The sequence below is a fragment of the Salvia splendens genome, chromosome 10 (assembly GCF_004379255.2).
Source record: "Salvia splendens isolate huo1 chromosome 10, SspV2, whole genome shotgun sequence".
NCBI classification, from domain to species: domain Eukaryota; kingdom Viridiplantae; phylum Streptophyta; class Magnoliopsida; order Lamiales; family Lamiaceae; genus Salvia; species Salvia splendens.
In genome coordinates, this window is record NC_056041.1 from 5,828,572 (window position 1) to 5,853,075 (window position 24,504).

The following is a 24,504-nucleotide window of genomic DNA, read 5'->3' on the forward strand; positions in this document are numbered from 1 at the left end:
TACTTAAATTTTATATATTCTGTCAAACACTGTCACGTGGTAGTACTTAAATTTTATCAACTTGTTAATGTTCATGGATTGTAAATGCTAAACTATTACTCCATGATTTATGGGTAGTACCAAAAACTCGTGAATAGTGCAAATGTTCATTTTCATATTGCTCAGAAATTAAAATTTTGTAAACGCCCTAATAGATAGTGTTCAAGTGTGCTTGTGGACTTATCATGTTAACATGGTTAAAATTTATAAGTAATAACTTTGTGACATGATCGTATTATAATTATTATTAATACAAAATTTAATTTGAATTTTTTCAGTCAAAATTCACGCACTCCATGCTCACACACTTGACATCAAACCCCAACTTATTACTACTATAAGTTAGAGAAGAATGCATCCTCGACTTCAATCAAAAGAGAAATGTCTTATCAATTTGAGTTACACTTCATACTCATGTCTATATGTTGTCATGTTCATATTAGATAACGAGTAGACACAAGTTGGGTCATGTTCGTGTTGGTCAACAAGCAGATCCGCACAAAATGTTTGCCCTAACTATTTATTTGAAAATAATAAGGCTCCATTCAGTATCATGGAATTGAGCCTGCAAAATTAGAATCTGAGCCTTCAATTCCAATTTCAATATTTAGTACCGCAAAAACATTTAGATTTGAAATTAAATTACAATTCTAATTCCACAAAAAATTTATATTCCATATTAAAGTAGATAATTGGAATTCCAAATAGTTTTAAAATTGGTCACCTTCACACACTACACACGCATTACACACATAATTTTACCAAACAAAGGATTTTGAATTCAATTCAGTAGGATTTTAATTCCAAACCAATTCCAAAGTGAACGGACCCTAATATGATTTGGTTGCATTAAAACTTCATCCGAATAGCAGTACCATCTCATTTGCTAACTCAGAAGGTTCTTTCAATTACAAGGCATAAAAGCTACGACCAGAAAGTCATCTTCACGGCTAGATTTTCAAAGACAACATACTCACAAATAGTTACAAATTTATTGGTCAGTCTGATACATGAACTAGGATGTTAGCTTCTAGTTGTTAACTCTCATGTCTCAAATAAGAGAATCTCAACGCTTTCATTGCGTACATGACAGTCTCTGCTTGGCTAATCAGCAGCATTCTCCGAATTCGTCACTCCTCAGGGTAAATTCACACATACGAGAGCATGCCACATGCAGTTTATTCATCCCGGTCTCTCCACTCTTCTCTCTAGAACCTGCACCAGTTAGTTTGCTTAGTAACAACATATTTCTGAAAATAAGAAACAATTTAGATTCCTGGAATCGTCTCAGATACGAAATTAGCAGCCATTCATATCCAATTTTAATGATGAGAGCTAGCAACCGTTCACCGAGAAATCAGAATTATGGAACCAATTATTGAACACTGGAAAACACATAAGCCAAGACCTCGTGAAATCATCACTTCACGCGAGGCAGACTCCTTTTTGCCAGCTTTATTTCTATCACATGCATTTTCTTCATTGAGAAACAGGGGAAGCCACAGGAGGATGAAAAACAATGTTTGGAGGGTTACGCGGCTTTTGTATGAAGAGATTGAATTTTGGAAGCATAATATTAATCTTTTTTATTTGAATTTTAGTTATACTCTTCTGATTTGAGAATACAAGATTAAGAGTACTGATAATGTTAGGAGATCACTATCTATTATTGACCAACTAAGTGACCTAATAAACTCCATATACACTCTATAACAACTACTATGTGTTTCAGAATGACAATCTAGAGCAACCAACTGGTATTATGAGAAGATAGACATAAATTACTACTCCGTCCGTCCCAAGGAAGATGTTGGGCAGCTTGAGATTTTATGCAGTGTTATTTTGTGTGTTAAGAGAAGAGAGAATAAAGTAGGATAGAGGTGTTTCTATTTTAGTAATGGATCATCTTAAATAAGACAAACCAAAAAGGAAAGTGAGTCATCTTAGTTGGGACGTAGGGAGTATATACTATCAAATTTTATTGGTGAAGTAGACATGGAGAACCTAAAAGGAATATAATACTACGTGATTTCACATAAGTCCTTCTTCAATGAAGTTAAAGACATGAATCATCCTACTTTTTGTGGGTAGCAACAAAAATGACATCAAGGGAGATGCTACCAGCATTAGGATTCATCGCAGACATGATTTCTTCTAGTGACTCTATATAAGTATGCGATATGACAACTAGGTATCAGATCATATTCTATTTTTTAAAAAGCATTCATGCAAAGTAACAAACTTAATGTCCATAATCAGAGCTTTTTAAAGTATCCATAGAATTATCTGCACAATACAAGAACAGTCAAACACTTCTGGGACTTCAGTTTCTATTTTGATATGCCTTCTGTTTATTCCTAATGAACTTACACAAGAATGCGTCATTTTTAATTCACTCTTGCAAACTAACGAGCAGAAATAGCCTATCCGCCTGCTGATCTGGATACATTTGCATGCATTAAATTTTCAAATAAAGTTTTCGGAGCAGGGTGTTAAGCTAGCTGTCTGCAAGGGGCATATATCTTATTAAGGTACTTGCTATTCATCAATAACTATTTCGGCCAACACCTATTCATGTGAGATGTAACCTATAACAAATGCTCTACTCTGCTTTTCTAACTATCTACTTTCACTCAAAACATGATGGACAAGTATCAACTAACAAATCAATTGTTGAAACTTGAAAGAGACATTAAGCTACTGATTTTTGGTCACAGCATCGTTCAAAAGGTAGGGTAAGTCAAGAACCTCATCATTAGCTTTGAAGCGTCTTCCAGGTCACTCCATTTTGGGCAAGTTGAATAATTGCGTCTCTCAACCTGATATATTCATCAAGAATATTATACACTTGGTGAGAGATTCTGACATATCCAGTCATGCAACCATCTGCATCCATGGCTCCGGTCTCCCCATCTCTTGGCACCTCACAATGAATGGGAACTTCCACCAGAAAATGATCTCTCAAGTGTGATCTCAACTTCAGCGCATCATCATCGGACAGAACCCCCAATTTAGAAGGCAACCCTATCATAGCCATGCTCGGACACATCTCAGGAGGCGAACCAAGATTTGTGCCCCATGCCTTAGCCAACATTTGGGCCATTTCCACCACCTTATCATGATTTCTATTCCGAATTCCCTCAAGGCCACCTTCAAACCGTCTAGTGAATTCCAAAACTTCAGGAATAACCAGCTGAGAGCTGTAGTCTCGTGTCCCAATCCACGCACTCTCTATAGCTAGACCGTTCCCATATTCATGTGAAACAACAGGATGGTGCAAATCAGGTGATACTGGCGATTTCCGGCAATACAAAAATGCAACAGAAGGAGGGCAGAAAAACCACTTGTGCAAATTGCTGACATAAAAATCAGCCCCAATATCCTTCACATCAACATGAATGTTTCCTATGGCATGAGCAGCGTCCACAAAGACGCGCTCCACGCCCTCCTCTCTACAAATCCTAACGAGCTCGCATGCAGGAATCACAACACAAGGCATTGAGGTTATATGATCAATTATCGCCAATCGCACTTTCTTGCCATTTGCCTTACCTCTAGCCAAGCCTTTCCGAAACTCAGCTATGATCTCTTCATTCGAACTGACGGGAAAAGGCAAGTGAACCACAATGACAGAGCCCCCAGCCCTAGTAACATAGGCCTCAATTGACTTCTTAACAGCCTGAAAAGCACAGTGGAGCATGACAACAGCGTCACCCTTCTGAAAACGGCCTTCGGCGAATGCCCAGCCGACGTGCTGAAGAACAATGGCGGCAGCTGTGGTGGCGTTGTCGACGATGGCGACCTCATCGACATGGTCGGCGTTGATGAGATCCTTAATAACGGTGCGGGATTGAATTATTTGAGGCTGGAGTTGATTAAAGAAAAAGTCATCGGGCTGGCGGAGGAACCGAAACTGCCACCTTCTCTGAGCGGCGATGATAGAGGCGGGGCAGCTGCCGAAACTACCGTTGTTGAGCCGCGCGATTCCGGGCTGGTGGTGCGCGAATTCGTCGCGGAGTTCCGATTCCGTAATAAACGAAAGCTTGGGCTTCTTGGATACATGGGGAGCAGCGCCGTTAACGGCGGGGCGAGGGTCTTCGAGTGCGGCCATCGGCGGCGAAGGAGGGATGATTGAACTAGGGTTTTTTTTTTTTTTTTTTTTTTTAGGGTTTGGGAGGGGTGACTTTCACTAAATTGGGGAAACTCTGCTTTCCGGGCTTAAGTATTTTTTTATTCTAGGGCGTTTTTTTTAAATTGCAAGTTTGGGAGACATGCAATCTTTTGTTAATGAAACGCATGATGGTCTTGCGTTTTAGCCTATGACACATGACGGTAATGCGTTTTTATTTTTTTTTAATTTTATTGAAAGACGCTCGTCTCTACCTAAAACGAATCTCTATTTTGAATTAAATCGGGCAGCAAAGGCAGTGAACACATAACATGCGAGAAAAAAAACACAACCCATCGGAGATTTCCGGCGATTTCTTCTAATTTTCCGTTATATTAAGTTTTCTTCAATCTTTCAACATTCCTCACTTATTCGTTGTTTATTGCATAATATTATGGTTTCTAATAAATTTATCTCAAATTTACTAAATTTGGGTTTATAGAAAAAAAGAGTCTCTAATTGTTGTTGGTTTGTATGTTTTTTTTTTTGCAGAAATCATGCAACTATTTGTGAGTTTGTATTGGGGTGGTAGAATAATTCAACTTCCTCAAGTGGGTATTGCTTATGATCCACCTCGTGCGAGAGGCTCCATCGTATTGAATTCGTGTGTTTCATTCTCTGAATTAGTTGCAATGATATGTGCTAAGATAAGAATAGATTAATATCAACACTCTATCGAAATATGTGCAATGATATGTGCTAAGAATAGATTAATATCAACACTCTATTGAAATATCATGGAGGCATCGTCTCTTTGGTATCGGTATGAGTTATATATGTATTGTGGTTGACAGTGACGAAAGTGTGATGTTTATGTTAATGATGCTCTAAATTCTACTCGTCATATTTAATTATTTATTGAGTATTCGTTTGTTGGAAATTTAGAAATCCCACCACTAGTTGTTGATTATGGTGTTGGATCATCTACGAGGGTTGAACATATGAGCTTTGATTGTGGTATGAATGAGCAAACAGATGTTGCAGGTGCTGCTGATGTTGGAATGAATAATCAAGTGAATGTTCAAGATGATGTTGATGTTTTTTTTTAAAGAGGATCGACGGTGGTTCCCCACCTACCCCCGAAGTGACTCGGACCCCCGGCCTAACGGTCGGAGGTGAAGCGTCTTACCACCGAGCTGCGCTTCGTTGTCCCCTTGGGAGCAAACGAGTCAACTTTCTGACCTCAGAACTGGTACACGGCATAGTCAACTGTCACCCCCAAGGTTGGGTACCAACGAGTCAACCTGACGACCCCAGAACTGGTACACGGCTTATCGACTGTCACCCCAAGGGAAATTAATCTCAAGATGTGTCTCCCAGTGGTCGAACACGTGACCTCTAGGATGACGCGGTATCCTTGCCTCCCTACTCAACCACTTGAGCTAGGGGGCTTGGATTTGATGTTGATGTTGTACGAAGAGACCTTGATCCACCATTGTCGTCATCATCATCGTATTAAAAAAGCATTACCGTAATGCGTCTTAGCCTAAAACGCAAGACCATCATGCGTTTCATTAACAAAAGATGCATGAGTGTCATGCGTCTCCCAAACTTACAATTTTTAAAAAATGCAATACAAACTGAGAATGTAAATAATGCCACAGAATAAAAAAGAATTAACCCATGCTTTCCATAACCATTTCCCTTATCCTATGTGCCTTCGTTACTCTAAAACCCTCCGCCTGTCGCATATTTGATGGCCCGTTTTTTCTTTATTTAATTTAAGGAAATTTTTTTGTGGTTAATTCGTGCTGTCGAGCACAAGATGGAGTATTATTAATTGTAGATTAATGAATTTTGTTGATTTTATATTTCAATTGGATACTTGTTTTATACTCCCACTATTTATTTCATTTTTAACCTTTTCCAACGAAACTCGTATTTTTTGTTAACAACGTCCATAGAGTTTGATTCGAGATAATAGGATGCAAATAAATGTTCACTAAATTTTAATTTTGTCGTGCCAACTTTAAAATATTTATGATAAACTAATTTTCTTATTTGATCTGATTTTAGAAGAGTTGAAGTTGGAGTTGTTTGTGTGGCTCTCTAAAATATGAGACGGAGTATATTTTCAATTTTTACGTATCATAAAACGAGGAATCATATTTAGTTTTCAAATACTAAAGTCATATACCTAGGAAAATACTTATGAATGATCACAAAGGTCAATTCTCCACAAAATCATGACTAGTACTAGTAAAAAAACAATCATTAGAAAATATTTATTCATCCTGAATTTGAAGTTGGGAAAGCACACTCTATCCTAAAATGCAGGCTCAGGCTCAGGCTCAGGCTCAGGCTCATTGGTTGGAATCCAACTTGTTAAAATAACTAAATTAATTGAAAGTTCAACAATATATTTGAATTGGTGTATGAAAACCAAAATTTGATTGAATTTTACTCCATTTGCCTGCTATTTTCTCTTATAAGTTTCACAGTTCTAAATTTAGTAGAGAAATTAATGATTAATTTGGTTATGAATCTCCACCTAATACTATTGTCTAGGCATAATCTATTTCTCTTTTACTTATAATATTACTACTATTATTTGTGGATAATTGATAAATGTGATGACAGATGACGTGGCCTTATCGGTTGCTTAGACCTCATCTTTCTCGCAAATCCGTACATGTCCCCTGCCATTGCTGATCAGCAGCAGTTATGGCAGTTGCACCGCGCCTCGCCGCCGGCCACCGCCCCTCCGTCGCCGCCACCGCACTGTCTTCCAAATTCTCCGTCTCAAAAGCTACCAATTGGTTAGTGTTCGATGTTCCAGCTAAAACCCCCAGAGCTAGAGCTAGAGCAAGGGGCGTGAGCGGAAGGAGGTATTCCCCAAGCCCTAGGGCGGCATTGGGCGGACTGCTCGGAGGCATATTCGGAGGTGGCGTGGACACCGGAGAGTCGACCAGGCAGCTCTATGCTAGCACAGTAGCACTCATCAATAAGACGGAGTCTGAAATTTCGTCTCTCTCCGATACCGAATTGAGGGAAAGGACTTCCGTCTTGCAACAGCGCGCCGCACGCGGTGATTCTTTGGATTCTCTTTTACCTGTATGTTCACTTCCATTTCTATTCTCAGCTCTAAATTGATTACTGGCTGTCAATTTTGTTTGACATTTATGTTGAAATGCATAGCCCTCAGTCTCCGCTGCTTCTGATTTACTATGATTCAAATGATTTGGTTCCCTGCAGGAAGCATTTGCGGTGGTGAGAGAAGCTTCTAAGAGGGTTCTAGGTCTTCGCCCCTTCGATGTTCAATTGATAGGTGGTATGGTTCTTCACAAAGGAGAAATTGCTGAAATGAAAACTGGAGAAGGAAAGACGCTTGTTGCCATTTTGCCTGCTTTCCTTAATGCTTTGGCTGGGAAAGGTGTTCATGTTGTTACAGTTAATGACTATTTGGCTAGAAGAGATTGCGAATGGGTTGGTCAAGTTCCGCGTTTCCTTGGATTGAAGGTTGGCTTAATTCAGCGTACGTCACTTGTTTACACATTACTTCTGATCGATGCTTACACTTTAGCCATTTGCATTCAGTATTTCTGTCACTTAGAATTCTGCTTCAAACATTAGTAATTTTTACTTCTTGCTTTTTCTTTAGACCTAACGACGCTTCTTCAGTTCTCTTGATAAAAAAATAATACTACTCGTTAGCAAGACAGGCCTTTTATATAGCTTACTTCTCAATTTAACTCACAAAACGGGAGCAATGTTAGTAACTTAGTAGTATGTTCTGCTTAACTTGTCTAGAACCATGCGGGCTTTGTGATTGGTGGCTTGATGCCCAAACTTTTATTGGTAATGCAGACACTATTTGTTATAAGAAATTATAGTAATCGACAGCAATGTTTTCTGTGTACGGTGAATTTAATGAACATGGAAACAATACCCATTGGTATTAAGGATAGCAATTCATTTTGCAAATCATGGTGAGTATGTGCTTCCAAGGAAAAATTTACATTGTATCTTACATGCTTATAAAATTTTGATCTTCCCTTTATCTCTCATATGCTTCTTTTCTGTTCTGCTTTTCTTTCTAGGTGCCTTTTATCTTCTTTAGTTTTTAATTTTTATGCCACTTTTAGAAGGTTGGTATGAGGATGTATGCCCTGTATGTAAAATTCTACTTATTTTGTCGTAGAAAAGTTATCAAGGAGCTTTAATTTTTATTCCAACTCCAACAAATCGATATGTCCAGCTTCTGACATTCAGCTAATGATGGCAGAAAATATGACAAGCGAACAAAGGAGGGAAAACTATCTATGCGACATCACGTATGTCACGAACAGTGAAATGGGCTTTGACTACTTAAGAGATAATCTTGCCACGGAAAGTTATCCTTCTTTGTAATCCATTTAAGTTAATTCAAGTTGTGCTAAAAAATACATGATTATCTGAAATTATTGATGTGATCTTACAGAGTGTCGATGAACTTGTCTTGAGACCTTTTAATTACTGTGTGATTGATGAGGTTGATTCTATTCTCATCGATGAAGCAAGGACACCTCTCATCATATCAGGTCCAGCAGAAAAACCAAGTGACCGTTACTACAAAGCTGCTAAGATAGCCTCTGCTTTTGAACGAGATATACATTATACTGTAAGAAATTTTCTCATCTCCTGATGATAGTTTTTGACATGTTAATTTGGTCAAAAAATAGCATTCTTGGGTTTTGTTTTTGTAATACATAATTCTGGTAAAATAACATATTTTCAGCTGAGTTGAGCATGTTGTTACCCAAGTATATTGAAACCTCTTGTAGCTTGCATGATTATACACTCATAGTCTCATATGATCCGGATACTATTCTATTTTTGTTGTAATTGGCAACAAATATAGCGCCTTTCTTACTGAGATTGTGTGAAACATGCAGGTTGATGAGAAACAGAAATCAGTTTTACTTACAGAACAAGGTTATGCAGATACTGAGGAAATTCTGAATGTTAAAGATTTATATGATCCGAGAGAACAGTGGGCATCATACATTTTAAATGCAATAAAAGCCAAGGAACTTTTTCTCAGAGATGTGAACTACATTATCAGAGGCAAAGAGGTTCTTATAGTGGATGAATTTACTGGACGAGTAATGCAGGTGACCCCCTAACTACGTCTGGAGTACCCTAAAAGAAAATTTGAAAGAAACACATCTCCATTATTGACACAAATAGCTGCATCTTTCTAACACTAGGACGGCTCATGGGTGCAGGAGAAACTATACCTTATGTAAAAATGAATATTACCTACCCTTTACTCCTCTCTTCCACAACTATTTCACCATGAGCTATCTAGTTTCATTATTGATGTCTCAGTCTTTCTTGCTCGTGTTTATGGCTTGCATGTATTTTTTGGATAAACTGCAAGTCTGCAAACCTTTAGTTTATATATCATGATTATTACTCCCACTATGGCACATTTCTTTTTGGTATGGGTATTTAGGGGAGTTGAAAATGGTGTAACGTGGTGTAAAAAGGAAAGGGTGTCATGTTATATGGCACATCCTAAAAAGAAATTCAATTCATGAATAATGGGACGCGAGGAGTACTATTCAGTGGAAATTTAGTGGTCCTGTATGAGCCAAGGCTCCAATCTGTTTTCTGGCGCCATTGCAATTTCACCGACTATGATCTGATAGGCATATAGTAGCTTCTCTAATTTTTTTGAGGGAGGGGTTTACATTGCTTTTTAGTTCATTGATTTACATTACTGTTTCCCTGTTTTGTTCAAATCATCTTAATAGTTAATCTTTTGACCAATCTAGATTACTAATCCATATGTGTATTCAAACCAATTTTTCTTTATGGTGGTGTCTTCATTACGTTTCATGGGCAATCATGTGAATTTTCTTCCATAATAAATTTGTATTAGTATTCCTGTTTCAGTTGCTTCATTTTCTTTGAGAGTTGAGGGTAGAATTAATTACATTTGTTCACAGGGGAGACGCTGGAGTGATGGACTTCACCAAGCAGTTGAAGCAAAAGAAGGGTTGCCCATACAAAATGAAACTGTGACCTTAGCTTCAATTAGTTACCAAAACTTCTTTCTCCAGGTTTGTGTATACTCTTCTAAACACACTTTTGTGGTTTATATGGGGTATCTACTATGGAGTATATCTGATTACGGTGCTTTATATGATGCTCTTATGATGGTTGATTCAGTTTCCAAAACTATGTGGCATGACTGGTACTGCTGCTACTGAGAGTGCAGAATTTGAGAGCATATACAAACTCAAAGTGACAATTGTTCCGACAAACAAGCTCATGATAAGAAAGGTCCTCTTTTATGCATGCCTTCCCATCATGGAATTGGTGTCAATTCATGTTTCCTTCCACACCTTTTGTATTTAAATTGAGAAATCCTGGAAGAATTTGATAAAGGGTTTTTTCCAACTTTCACTTGTGATTTTCTACTTAACTCATGCTTTATATATTAAGGACATCTATTGACTTTATCCCCCTCCCCACACATGATGAAGGATGAATCAGATGTAGTTTTCAGAGCAACTACAGGAAAATGGCGATCTGTTGTGGTGGAGATATCTCGGATGAATAAAACAGGCCGACCTGTTCTGGTCGGCACTACCAGTGTTGAGCAGAGTGATGCATTGTCTGAACAGCTTCGTGAAGCTGGACTTCCACATGAGGTTATTTAATGAACCGTATCTTTGTTACAACACTTTTTATGGGGATTGTCTTATCTGATATTATATTTTGTAAAGGTTCTGAATGCAAAACCAGAAAATGTGGAAAGAGAAGCTGAAATTGTGGCTCAGAGTGGTCGTCTAGGGGCAGTTACCATTGCAACAAACATGGCTGGTCGTGGTACTGACATAATACTTGGTGGTAATGCAGAATTCATGGCAAGGTTAAAGTTGCGTGAGATATTGATGCCAAGGTATTTTCTCAACACCAATCACTTGAATTAAAATGTTAATGGTGTATTTGCGTGTGTGGGTGCTTGTCATATAGACCGTGTAAGGAGGATATCCTGGCTCATGCTGTCTGGTATACTGCAGCTACAAGCTCTTGATTTGAATTTACTAATACAGTTTGAATTCACGAGTAGAGGTCCTAGAGGGTTTATTTTTCCAATAAAGGAGACTGCTTATAGTAGAAAATGTATCAGCTAATTCAGTAAGGGTTTCCTTTCAATTCAACGTTTTTTCACTGTGTGGGGGTATTTCCTATTAATCGGGCATGGACAGGAATCACATCCTCTTTTGATGTATATTATGCATACAAACCTTTTCTACCTGAATTTGCTATTTCACTTTTAGATCACAAGGACATGCACTCTTAACATTCTTCTGTAGAGAACTCTTCTTTTGGCCAAAAAATCTTTCAGCACTTTCTACTCAATCGGTAACACATTGCCTTCCTGGAAACATGTACAATGGTTCTCCTGCATAAGAAATTTAAAGTACTCAACAGCTTGTTTGGATACATGATATACATGATAAATGAACTTACTTGTGTATCCACATACATGTGCATTACGGTGATGGCAATCAATTTGAGGATGTGATAGACATTGAGCACTGGTTATATAGTTGCCATTGTTGAATTTTGATTTTGAACTGATGCAGAGTTGTAAAACCAGCTGAAGGAGTTTTTGTTTCTGTAAAGAAGGCTGTTCTAAAGAAAACATGGAAGGTGTGAAATGTCTACTTCATCTTATTTCTCTTCTACTGGCTTCTGTTTGCCTATTGCCTTGCCATTACTGAATCAAACTCCAGGTTAATGAGAACCTGTTTCCGTGCACACTTTCCAAGGAGAACACCAAGTTGGCAGAGGAAGCTGTAGAGTTGGCTGTCAAAACCTGGGGCCAAAGGTCAATAACTGAGCTTGAAGCAGAAGAGAGACTGTCATATTCTTGTGAAAAGGTGAAGTTCAGGCTTCATAGTGTTGAAAAATATGCATTTGCTCATAGAATACATTGTCTATAAAACTTCAACATCCAGGGTCCTGCTCAAGATGAAGTCATCTCAAAGCTGCGGGGCGCATTTCTGGAAATTGTGAAAGAATATAAGATTTACACGCAGGAAGAAAGGAAGAAGGTAAACTTGATCTATGTGCTTATTATTCGGCTGATGGGTTTTCCTGGATCTCCCACAGAAATAGGAATTTTTTCTATTTATTTTTAGTAGCCAACCCACCCTAACACATAGCTTAAATATATGTGACCATTCTGCTTCAAAAATTGAAGCAGTAAACATGTAACTTTATCCATCCAATCTGCATCTGATCCATGTAACAAACATATCAAGAATTCATTCAATGCAATAAAGGAAAAACTAGGAGAGAGGGGGTGGGGCAAAAGGGCCTTATTCCCACATAGCATTACGTCTTCACTAATGGATTTCATTTGATAAACAATTTTTTTGTATTATCTTAATGTCTTTTTAGGTTGTATCAGCCGGTGGGCTACATGTTGTGGGTACAGAGCGTCACGAGTCTCGCCGCATTGATAATCAGGTATGACTTTAATTTTCAGGCCCGGGGATCCAGTGCCTCTTTAATGATAGGACCTTACTATTTTTATTTGAGTTTAGCTGTTTATTCTGCTTTTAATTCCTTTTATTTACTGCTTCCCTGTATTCAGCTGCGCGGACGAAGTGGCAGACAGGGTGACCCTGGAAGTTCCCGATTCTTTCTTAGTCTGGAAGACAACATCTTTCGTATATTTGGCGGAGATAGGATTCAGGTTTTTCTAGCTCCAACATTTTGTCCTTGTTTATTAGGATTAAGTAGGATATGGTTGTTCAGATGTGAGTAAAATTGTGATTTCAGGGTTTGATGAGAGCTTTTAGAGTTGAAGACCTACCAATTGAATCCAAGATGCTGACAAAAGCACTAGATGAAGCTCAGAGAAAAGTAGAGAATTACTTTTTCGACATTAGAAAACAATTATTCGAATATGATGAGGTTTTAAACAGCCAAAGAGATCGAGTTTATACTGAGAGGAGGCGAGCCTTGGAGTCTGATGACCTCCAAGCTCTCCTGATTGAATATGCTGAACTAACAATGGATGATATACTAGAGGTAGACATCTGAACACACTGGAATCACTTATACGTAGTATTCTCTTTTGCTTTCTGTTTCCATCTTTATGATATTTGTTTGATCATCTTCAATTATCTAGGCGAATATTGGTACTGATGCTCCAAGAGAAAGCTGGGACTTTGAGAAGCTTATATCAAAACTTCAGCAGTAAGTGGAATATTTTATCCTGCGAGTATGTGAAGTGAACTTAGTATGTCCTTGAAATTTTGGTCTTAGCCAATGGGGCTGAACAATATTCCCTGTTTGTTCAGTACGTGTATTGTCATGTTATCACGCTTCAGGAATTTCTTTAAAAGCCTTTGTAGGTTTGGGAAGAAAATTTTGACTTACTGTCGAATCATGTTTAGAAAATTGTTAAGAAAATGATTTATTCAAGTAAAATTTGATTGAGAAAATGTGAGAATCTTTTCACTATGAATGTCAAATCATGTTTAAGAAGTGAGGAGTAAAATTGGAAAAGCTGTTTTCAAGATGTACAAGAAAATACAATTTTGAACAGAAATCTTTAATAGCGCTGGATGTGTATGTTTCTAGTTCTGATTAATTCTGCCAACAGAATCCTTTAGCTTTAGCAGCTTACTTCTATACCTTGACCTTTCATCTTTATAGGTATTGCTTTCTTTTGAATGATTTGACCCCGGAGTTGATGGAAAGTAAAAGCTCCAGTTATGAGGGACTAAGAGATTATCTTCACCTTCGTGGACGCGAGGCATATCTTCAGAAACGGGTTAGTTACCTGCAATCATTTTATATTATATTATATGGAGAATACCTTATATGCTAACAAAGGGCTTTGACTGGATCCCATTGAGAAGACAGGATGTTCAAAATGTCTATTTTGATGATGTAGGTTTTGTCTGAATTTTATCTAATATCTTCCTCTCTTGTGACAGGAAATAGTGGAGAAAGAGGCTCCAGGTTTAATGAAAGAAGCAGAAAAGTTCCTAGTATTGACCAACATTGATCGATTATGGAAGGAACACTTGCAGTCTATAAAATTTGTTCAGCAAGCTGTAAGTTTACGGGGGTATGCACAGAGGGATCCACTCATCGAGTACAAGCTGGAAGGATACAATCTCTTCGTAGATATGATGGCACGAATAAGAAGGAATGTCATATATTCTATTTACCAGGTATTGTTGAATCTTCATATTCTGTCCAATTGATTATTCGATTTACTTCCTTGTTCCCAGACTTTAACTGCACTGCTTCATGTTTATCAGTTCCAACCCGTCTTGGTGAAGGAGCAAAAGAATCGAGAGCATCAAAGAGAAGGTAAAATTGATGCTAATGGAAATGGAACTGGAAGTGACAATAACAACCTTGATCCAGCAACCTCTACCGTATCATCTTCATCAGCTGTTAGTCAGGAGGCAAGCAAGTGATAACTTCACCAGAAAATGCCATTAGTTGTAAATAGATTGTATTTTATGAATTTTGTAAGTTGTATCACTATTGTTTAATGGAAATGGATTTTGAAGTTGTATGGCTATCACTATATTCAATCTTGGTTGGCGACCTGTCTTCTAGTTAAACATGAATCTTGGGGATTGTTGAGAAAGATGAAGGAAATAAGGACTATCTATATCTATCCCTTATACACTTGTTTTGAGGGTATTTTATGTGAAATAATATTTTATATCTAGAAGAATTTATCAATTTATTACAGATAAAAATACTACAATAATATATTGTTTCAATTAAATGTGCGTATGATTGAATCTTCACGAGCATGGTTGAATACAATAACTTTTTTTTTTACTTCCATTAGATATTATAATTATTCTTTGTTTTGCGTCATTATAAATAATGACAAACAAGATCTATAGAAAATGTCCAACAATTGCTTAAAAACATTATTACTCCCTTAATCCATATCTAATAGACTTGATGTTAGAAAAACATATATTTAATGGGGAATCAGTAGAGTATGACTTGAAAAGTGAATATTTTATGTGGACGGACTAAAATGAGAAATCTTGACTAGTTGTGGACGGATAAAATATATTAAAAATATAATACTATTAAATACACTCCTTTTTACATGCCAAAGCATGCAATCTTAGTAAATGATGAAATTTAAATAGGCTGCTTACACCTTTCTTACATTAATAATTATGTGAATAATCCTCTGAATGATGTGGTAATCAATATCATACAACTGAACAAGCAATTTTCCTTTTCTTTTTCTTTTTCTTTTTTTCTCAGAGGCTGAGAATGTAAGTTGCACTCTTGTACCTTGTCATCTTGGAGAAGCTTCACTGCCTTCATTCTTCAATACAGAGCACAGGACTTGTCTTGATATATAAGTCTCGAGTTCTCTTGACACTTGAGTCAATTTCAAATCGAAATCACTTCTATACTTGTGCTTAGGTGTTGGCACTGCTGCCCCATGCTGCACAGGAGAACACGAAAGCCGTCTTCTTGGACTGGAGAACTGTCTTGGTGAGCTTAGCAGACCTCCTTTCACAACCAATGGTGTCAGGCTTAATCCTTGGCTCGATAAATCTTTCTCCGCTTTCATGAGAGGTCCACTTTTTGTTTCTAGCGGCAGGGGTTTCAGTGGATCACCTTCTGCCGTAGGCTTCATTTTGGCAAGCTTTTCCCTTGCCTTTTCAGCAGCAAGTAGAGCTCTATCTCGGCTCAGGTTGATTAGCTTCCATGGGTCTATGTTGGCACGGAAGCCTTGCTTTTTATCAGGCTCTCCTTCGATCCTTATGGCCAACTTCTGTTGGTTAATCAGAAACTTTTAAGTTTAGTCACTGTTAAGCTCATGACAGTTAATGGGTAATATGGATGATTGAAATTTAAATTTATGTGTACTACCTGTGGTGACTTTCCATCAGTGCATATGATCCGCGATACAAGTGTAGGCTTTTGAGGTGAATCTAAGTCGATACTCTCATCATCAGAAGAATAAAAGTCGGAATCTTCAAGTGATTCAAGTTCCATAGCCTGATTTTCTTCTTTCATTGCTAAAATGTAGTCGTAGGTTGTGATTCCCTGAAAAGACAAGCATGTCGACGTTATGATGCGCAGCAAGAAGTCCGAACTGTCACAATTTTTCCCACCATTCAGTCCATTCCAACTTGACTAAATCACACTATTTGTTGTGAAACTAGCCTAGTAATTTTAGTAGTGAAGCAAGAGAAGTGACCTAGTGATGCAGCAGAATCAATTACCATAACAAAACCTTCTAGTTTCAACAGGTTCGGATCTATGCTATTTTGGCACTTGAAAGGCCAGAAACATAAACTCAAGCCCCAAGTAAAGATCATGATCATGGTGTTTTTTGTTTAGAATTCGGGGTATATAAGGGAGAGGTGGGGAGGAAGATATTTGAACATCTCCCTCTATTTCCCATGGTAGAAAAGGTGGAAATTCAAACTTGTTCAATACCTTCTTGATGAGCACTACATGAAAGAATAGAAGTTGTCCTAAGGCAGCCGTGCTATAGCTTGTCAACAAAAACAATATGACCTGTGAGTGGATGGAGCAAAGTTAGTTAAGATGCATCCATATCCTTGCTTGATGGCTAACTTATTTTTATTAAAGAAGAGCGAGAACATTACAGATACGGAAGCAAGCACTCCTCTAGGGAAGTTCGCTGTGTAGTTTTTTATTAACTCTCGTTCTATGCCCTTGCTATCAGCAAAGCACCGAACAAATACTGCCACAGCAGTTCCACCTTCTATAGTAAGCTGAAGCAGCAAAACAATTTACCATTTAGCGACTCATGTTAAAACCATATATTAAAGAATGATTGCAAAAACAGGAGAACGTTTACCAACCATTATCAAGATAAAAACCATCAAAAGAATGAAGGTTGTGTAGTTTTTTTTCCCAATGCAGTTATTCAACCACTATACCAATCAAAAGGTGAAAGGCCTCCATTAAAAAAACAGTAGATAGTAGAGAAGAAAGGTGCAATTTCTATAATAGATAAATCTTACTCTACAGTGGTGATCAAATCCCTCAACACAACGGTTGCAGGTCCTGCAGTGTTTGCTATACTTGTTAACCTGAGAAGTCAGGAAATAAAAGCTCAGCATGCAGCAAAGTCACATCAAAATAAAGAAATTGCATGACTCATTGACCTCAAAGTCGCACAGGGAACAGAAAGAGACATCATCATCTTTTGGATTAGGCGTGAGAGAATCATCCTCGAGGACAAGGGGAAATGGGATAAGAGCCTGCTCCATATGAAACCTCGAGGTATTCCAAGGATCTAAGTACTTTCTCCTTATGAAAGTCCGGAGAATCTTACGCTCAATCCTTTTGAAAAACCTTGACAAGATCCTCCTCAAGATGTGGCCATAATTAAGCTTGGCAAGCCCGATACCATTGCCCTTTTTCTTCTTCTTTCTAAATCTAAATCTAATCTTGTCACTAGGATCAGTTGCTACACATCTAATAAAGAGAAGTACAGCAGAAAGCACCTAAGGCATAAAATTAAGACCAAGGAAAACCATCAGGCATACAGCTGTTGAAGATGCGTATAACTATGCAAGCATTTTAAGATAAAATTACCGAAAAGGAGAACAGAGTGTCGATTGTGATCTCTGCAATTCTATTTCCGAGAAAGAGCCCTAGGAAGCAATAATATGCAGCGACTAAGAAGCAGAAAACCGCCATCCCCACAATCTGCCAGCACATGATAAACAATGTCAAAACCTATATCAGCTTTCGTACTAATTTCAAAAGTTCTAGACCTAATCTATGATTTCAGAGGACATGGATGAGCATTCAGTTAGATCAACATCAAAATAAGAAAGCACTAAATCGGCTTTCTATTAGTTTCAGCATTTCTAGATTTTAGGCTGTAAGAAGAAGTGGAACAAAATCAATAAATTCCTGATAACACAAATTAGAAAACGAGCACTCAATCAGATCAGCATCGAAATTGGGAGCAGTTAATCAAAAATCGATGTAAAAAAACTGAATCAGCTGAGTTAGATTTCAAAATGAAAAATGAAAAATTTCCCGATGACACAGATTAGCAAATGGGCAATCAATCAGAGTCGCATCAAAATCGGAAAGCAGCTCATCGTAAACCGATCAATTTGACGGCCAAATTGAAGTGCAGAATGGAAAATGAAGCACCTGTAAGGGGTGGAGAGGGCGCTGCCAACCATGGCGTCTGGCTGAGAGCATCATGTGCGGTGCGGTGTGGTGCGATGCGATTCGACTCCGGAAATGGGTGTGTTTGGAATCGACAAAGCTTCCATCTAGTAACAAGTAGTAGAAAATTCAACGGTCGAATTCCCATCTTTTTCAAATTTGAATTACAGAAATTAACGGCCCCCCGTAAAATGCTTTGGGCCGAGTCTGTAGTGGATTGGGCCTTGCCTAAACTTTTCAGCATACAGTTTTCTTTTTAAAAGTATTAATCATATGAATTTTTATTTCACAAGAAAAAGGGCGGAAAATCCAATAATTAGTCAACTTTCATTTTCATCTAACTTCACTCGATTTTCAGTCAACGAGGCTCTGGTCTCCAAATCGATTTAATTCATTAGCAATATTAGATGAAATCGAAAGTTCGATAAGTTCTTAAGTTGGCGTGACAGCCAAAATCTATTCAAAGTTGAGCAATTTATGCATATGCATGCAAGACTAAAGTAGAATAAAAGAACAAAAATATGTTAGGTTGGTTACAAATTTACAAATTATATTTCCCTTGTATGTCGTAAACGGGTAACGTGGAACAGTACGAGTATATAAATTAGTTATCAGTTAAGTAACACAAATAATTATAGTTATAATATTTTTATTTAAAAAATAATGCAACTATATATTCGAGGAAGAATGGGTTGCATTGACATTATTAGCATTGGGGTGGTGGGTGGGAACGGTGGTGAGCCGGCAGCTCTTTGATTCCATATTCCTGCACAAAGACGACGCCGCCTGCCCGGCCAAAGATTTCTTCACCTACGACTCATTCATGCAAACCACCAGATGCTTCCCAAGATTCAGCCGCACCGGCAGCCTTGCCACGAGGTGGCCGCATTTCTAGCTCAGATCTCCCACGAGACCACCGGCGGGTGGGCCACCGCCTCCGACGGCCCCTACTCTTGGGGAAGGAGGAGGTCTCGCCGCAGTCCATTTACTGCGACCCGGCCAACACCCAGTGGCCTTGCGCTCCATGCAAGTCTTACCAAGGGCGAGGCCCGATCCAGCTATCGTGGAACTACAACCATGGACCTGCCGGAAGAGCCTTGGGATTCGACGGCCTACACAACCCGGAGATAGTCTCCAACAACTCGGTGATCTCCTGGAAAACTGCCCTCTGGTTTTGGATGACGGAGCAGAAGCCGAAGCCCTCGTGCCACAACGTCATGGTCGGACGGTACGTCCCCTCCAAGCTGGATCTGGCCGCCAACCGCACAGCCGGTTTTGGGCTGGTGACCAACATCATCAATGGAGGGATCGAGTGTGGGGTCCCGACCAGCGCCTTCGTCTTGGACCGGATCGGATACTTCCAACGATACGCTGCCCTCTTCAATGTCTCCACCGGACTTGACCTGGATTGCCAATATCAACAACACTACTAGCAAAAAAGTTTCAATAACAATAACTTGTGTTATCAACAATACTTGCATATTACTATGACTCAAAATGTATTATTTTACTTTCTGGAGATATTATTCAACTTTAAATGTTCTCAGCCAATTTATGCAATCAACTTTTACAGAAACAACTACTAGTTCAATTCAAATGGTTTCTCTTCAAAAATGGAAAAAGAAAACTTTCCACTTTCCACTACAGCCTTGGACTAGGAACCATTTCTACTACTTCACCTATACACATTTTCAGACAAAAATTTTGTCACGTCTGCTGCAACTTCATAAGCACCCTCCACGCATCTGCCCAATGCAACACCGGACACAAAGTTACCCCCAAGAAAGAGGCCTTCAAATCCTCCATTGCTCAGTGCAGTTCGGGCGTTATCCAACAGATCTAAATGACCCACAAGAAATTGTGGAATGGCTTGTGGCCACACACGTACCCCCAGGACTAGTGGATCTGCTGCATTCTTCTTTATAAGCATCTTTCTCAGGTCACGATCCACCGATTCCACAATTTCGCTCTCACTCTAATCAAACAAAAACATAATCAACTCACAACCACTTTCAGGAACAATTTATTAAGGATTTTTAAGATATAATCTGTTTGTTTTTCTATAGCACTTATAGATTCTAACGTCAATAGCAGCTGTACTAGTTAAAACTAAAACACACTTTTTACCTTTGATGTAATTCCAGGATTTAGAGCTCCTCCGATGTAATTCAAAAGAAGAATTCTGCCAGGTGGGGCACGATTAGGAAACAGTGATGAGCTGTATAAAGTTCCTGTGAGATCAAATGAAACAAAAACAAACAAGTTATAATGGTGGCATAGAGAGCTTTAGGTTGGGTACACAACCATAAATTCTGAATAATGCTCGCAACACGGTCATGCATAGCATCCAGAAATGTAAAAACAAAGTTAGTACAGTAATATATGATTGAACTTTGTGTGTGTACCTAAAGTTTTAACCCCTTGGGAACGCGGATGCAACTGCCCAAACCCCTTTAGTTTACCATCAATTAGACATTCATCACGAATTACTCCTTCTGGATACGAAATGGTGACTGCAGCAACAGGTGGGTAATAAAATTTTGATAATGAATCAGCTGCAGTAGCCTGCAAAGATTAGACGGGAAATAACTTTTTCTGAAGCTATCTCTTTGCAGGGCAGAAATATAGAGGCACCCACAATATTGTCAAAGAAGCTAACACATAATACAGCATTTAGGAATATATTTCAAGATTACAAACCCTCAAAAAACTCCAGCAGCTCCTGGTATGGTGGTAAGGGAGATGGAGGTTAAACAGTTTTAGTACCAATTCTCTAGTGATAAGTACATTCAAAAGAACATGGAAAGAAAATTTACTGAACATACCGAAAGCGGGCGTAATAAGGTGCTCGCCACATAGGACGGAATAGTCATTACAACACTTCTACTCTGCAGAGACACTGCTCCACTGGGAGTTTCATATGTCAACGAGTAACACCCATTGTCCAACTTAGAGATGGTCGTAAGTTTCCATGACACCTTGACCTTGCTTCCTAGACTAGAAATATGAGAAATGCATGAGAAGTATTTGTATTCTTTTAAAATTACAAAAATTGAAACCTTGAAGAAAAATATAGATTCAGTGTATTCTGAAACCTTGTTGAGAGAGTATAAAATAGAGAATTTTGTATGCAAAAATGAGAAAAGTATGAATGTATCAAAGGAATGATGAGTACCTCGATGAAATTGCATTAGGCAACGTTGCTAGGCCCTTTCTGAACGACCCAACTGTTTGGCCTTTTGGTTTTGGTAAGCGTCTGGAGAAGTACTTAATTAAAATTCTCAATATTCACGCACAAATAAAAATTCAAACACAAATATGGCGATTCTAAGAATGTAATTACGGATCTCTAGGTGCCTTAGGGCTGCTAGATTTCTCTTTGATTGCTTTAAAGGTTCCTCCAATTATGCTACCACCATTTTGCTCCAATTTCCAGACTTTACCAAATGCAGCTTTCATACTTAGCTTTGAAGGATCCCCAGCATAAACACCTTCACAAGAACATGAATGTGATAATGATATTCATTCATAGTTTATGACTTATAAGTAAAAGGGAATCTAGCACAGGCCATCCACAAAATATTATAGGCGTCTATCTGGAATCATCTATCAAGACATAGGCACATAGAGTTTGAATATGATATAAATGACTTTTTATTTTAGAACCGAACTGTAGTTTGGAAAGGTTAACCATAAATTTCAATCTTCAATTAAATCAATAACCTCCATCAACCAAGTGATACCTCCTAATTAGTCTAATACAGTGATCTAAAGAAGAAAAAAACAGCAAATGCCTGATTGCAAGTAATTAACCTGCATTTTAATCCATTCCTCATTTTGTTGAAGACAAAAGGTTGTCATCATCCTAATACAGCTGGTATTAAAAAAATGGATAGCCTAACAATGTGAATCAGAACATGAATAAGTGGAGGGGATTACCGGAGCAAAAAGGCTCTATTAAGCGCTCAAACACTTCATCACCAAGGTTACGCCTGACAAACTCTTCAACCGATTCCTCATGCCCCTGTTACCTTCGGCGAAATCTCAAGTGGTGAGAAAACAACGCAGGAAGGAGAAAAACAGAAAAGGGGGAAACCGAAAGAGAGGGAGGGACCAAACTGGCGGGGGCGGGCGAAGGCCAATTGCACCAAAACCAGCTCTGAGCTTCCCAGGGATGCTCATCAAGTCGAAGAATGGCAAATCGGTGGGTTTGGCAGGCACCGGCCTCAGCTTCCCATTCCACAGCACGAAACGAGGCGCATCGGGGTCCCCCAAGACTAATTCATCCTTCAAACCACTGTCAACCTGCCCTAATTAACCACGAAAACTATCAATTTCGACAAAAATCGACGAGGAAGTGTGAATTTGGGAGAACGCACCGCCATGGTGAGCATTGGATCGGACGGCTGGAAGCTGTTGGGGCCTTCCTCCCAGAGATAGCCATCCCTCTCGACGGTGGTGATGTTCCCTCCGACGCGCTCTCTGGCTTCCGTGACCAAGAAATTGGAGCTGCGGTGCTTGGTGGAGAGGGCCTGGGCGATGCAGAGGCCGCTGATTCCGCCGCCGACGATCACGCAGTCGAGAAGTGATCCGTTGTTGGTTCCTGAAGAGGGGGAAACGGCGGCGGGCCCCTCCGCGATGGAGCAGCGAATTCTGCGACGGATAGTGATTTTGGAAGCGAGTAACTGTGAAGAGGAGGAGTAAAGAGGGGAAAGGGGCTTGTGTGAAGAAGCGGGAAGGTGGGTGAAGGCAGCCATTTCCATTTCAGAACATCCAACCGGAAATGGAGAAGACAGAGATAGTTAATGATATCATAACAAATAAAAATGAAGGCTTATCTCCACGTGGACGGATGGTATTGCTTGATCAGATTCATCGTGGCAAAAAAGTACTACTACTGTAAATTTTAATAATTCAACAAGTATTAATATTTTTAAAAAAATTGGATGGATTTTATGGAGATTTGTTAGGTAGAATTAGTAAAGTGAAAGATGTAATTGAATATTTTAATAAGAAGAGAAGAGAAGAGACGAGAGAAAAATTTATTTTTAAATATAAAAAAGTGGATATTTTGAGTCGGACAAATTGAAAAGGAAAGATAAACATCTTGACTGTAATGACTATGTTCCGCATCAATGGAAATGATTTAAGAAAAATTATTTCAAGTGAGTTAAGTAAATAAATAATAAGTAGGAAATGAAAAGGTAAAGAAATGAAAAGAGAATAAAGCAAGAGAGAGTAAAGTAAGTATGAAGTAATATGTTGATTTTTACTAAAAAGTTAAACGATCCACTACTATAGAACGTACAAAAATGATGAAATGAATCCACTACTATGGAGCTCGAACTCAGCACCTCATACAATAATGTCTAAGCTCTCTGCCGCTATGACAAAGGCTCTGGACTTCATTTCTTAGTAACTCACCATGTATATCGTTCCCAACAATTTCAAGCTCCAAAGCTATTCTTCGTCTACTTGGATTAACATTGAAGGAATGTTATCGGCAAATTTGGAATCCTCATGTATAATAAGCTCATTGTTCACACATCCCACTATGGAGAAGAGAACGACCAATGTTCGAACTGCATATCCGATAGATTAGATTATGTGTGGATCCAAAGTATAAGTTGAATAAAGTGTGTCATTTTGGGAGAAGATAACAACGAAGTACAATATTCTATAGCAGCGTCCTTGATCGCACAAAGCGCATGCTTCAAGGGCACTAAGTCCGAATAAATCTCCAGACGTCTCAATAATGTGGCATCCACGACTCATTGACAGGAAACAAAGGAATGAAGCTAGTGAAGTAAATGTATTAAAAGATGCAATATTCGTCTACCAGATAGAACAAGGAACTGTTTCGAGTATATGAAGGCTTGTTGGATAGTTCATTGCTATGAAAAATATGACAAATAATTCGATAAACAATTAAGCACAACTGGGGAGCCCAAGCCCGTTATGAATAGGGAGTCGAGCAAGCATAGTCCCACGAGGCAAATGACGATGAACAACAAGACGAATGACAAGGGAATTCCCTAGTGAGTCAAGTGACATAGAAGATCAGCCACTTGAAGTTAATATCCACTAATATCAAAACCACTTTTTATCAATTATTT

At 38.6% G+C, this 24,504-nt stretch overlaps 4 protein-coding genes and 1 pseudogene across 4 annotated transcripts; 2 read left to right on the forward strand and 3 right to left on the reverse strand.

Annotated features, from left to right (window-relative positions):
- Positions 1–895: 895 nt before the first annotated feature.
- LOC121753395 (L-cysteine desulfhydrase-like) lies at positions 896–4,253 on the reverse strand. Its single transcript, XM_042148688.1, has 2 exons — positions 2,788–4,253; positions 896–1,254 (listed from the first exon to the last, which is right to left on the reverse strand). The coding sequence occupies exon 1, from the start codon at positions 4,148–4,150 to the stop codon at positions 2,795–2,797; it is 1,356 nt and encodes a 451-aa protein (XP_042004622.1). The 5' UTR covers positions 4,151–4,253; the 3' UTR covers positions 896–1,254; positions 2,788–2,794.
- A 2,524-nt stretch (positions 4,254–6,777) lies between these two features.
- Positions 6,778–14,765, forward strand: LOC121752902 (protein translocase subunit SECA1, chloroplastic-like). The gene is made up of 19 exons (XM_042147995.1): positions 6,778–7,261; positions 7,403–7,682; positions 8,433–8,536; positions 8,628–8,807; positions 9,082–9,300; positions 10,141–10,254; positions 10,364–10,477; positions 10,681–10,848; positions 10,924–11,099; positions 11,791–11,857; positions 11,941–12,087; positions 12,166–12,261; positions 12,611–12,679; positions 12,807–12,908; positions 12,995–13,246; positions 13,347–13,414; positions 13,877–13,994; positions 14,161–14,400; positions 14,491–14,765. The coding sequence occupies exons 1-19, from the start codon at positions 6,872–6,874 to the stop codon at positions 14,650–14,652; spliced, it is 3,066 nt and encodes a 1,021-aa protein (XP_042003929.1). The 5' UTR covers positions 6,778–6,871; the 3' UTR covers positions 14,653–14,765.
- Positions 14,766–15,251: 486 nt separating this feature from the next.
- LOC121750518 (protein S-acyltransferase 18-like) lies at positions 15,252–18,500 on the reverse strand. The gene is made up of 9 exons (XM_042145069.1): positions 18,371–18,500; positions 17,798–17,911; positions 17,365–17,706; positions 17,221–17,289; positions 17,059–17,130; positions 16,840–16,968; positions 16,667–16,747; positions 16,094–16,270; positions 15,252–15,995 (listed from the first exon to the last, which is right to left on the reverse strand). Exons 1-9 carry the CDS (start codon positions 18,422–18,424, stop codon positions 15,510–15,512), a joined length of 1,524 nt encoding a protein of 507 aa, XP_042001003.1. The 5' UTR covers positions 18,425–18,500; the 3' UTR covers positions 15,252–15,509.
- Positions 18,501–19,061: 561 nt separating this feature from the next.
- LOC121751858 lies at positions 19,062–19,852 on the forward strand (annotated as a pseudogene).
- A 36-nt stretch (positions 19,853–19,888) lies between these two features.
- On the reverse strand, positions 19,889–23,180 carry LOC121750165 (protoporphyrinogen oxidase, chloroplastic-like). Its single transcript, XM_042144646.1, has 9 exons — positions 22,768–23,180; positions 22,508–22,693; positions 22,328–22,412; positions 21,732–21,879; positions 21,564–21,644; positions 21,214–21,385; positions 20,794–20,953; positions 20,516–20,619; positions 19,889–20,363 (listed from the first exon to the last, which is right to left on the reverse strand). The coding sequence occupies exons 1-9, from the start codon at positions 23,149–23,151 to the stop codon at positions 20,064–20,066; spliced, it is 1,620 nt and encodes a 539-aa protein (XP_042000580.1). The 5' UTR covers positions 23,152–23,180; the 3' UTR covers positions 19,889–20,063.
- Between the last annotated feature and the right edge of the window lie 1,324 nt (positions 23,181–24,504).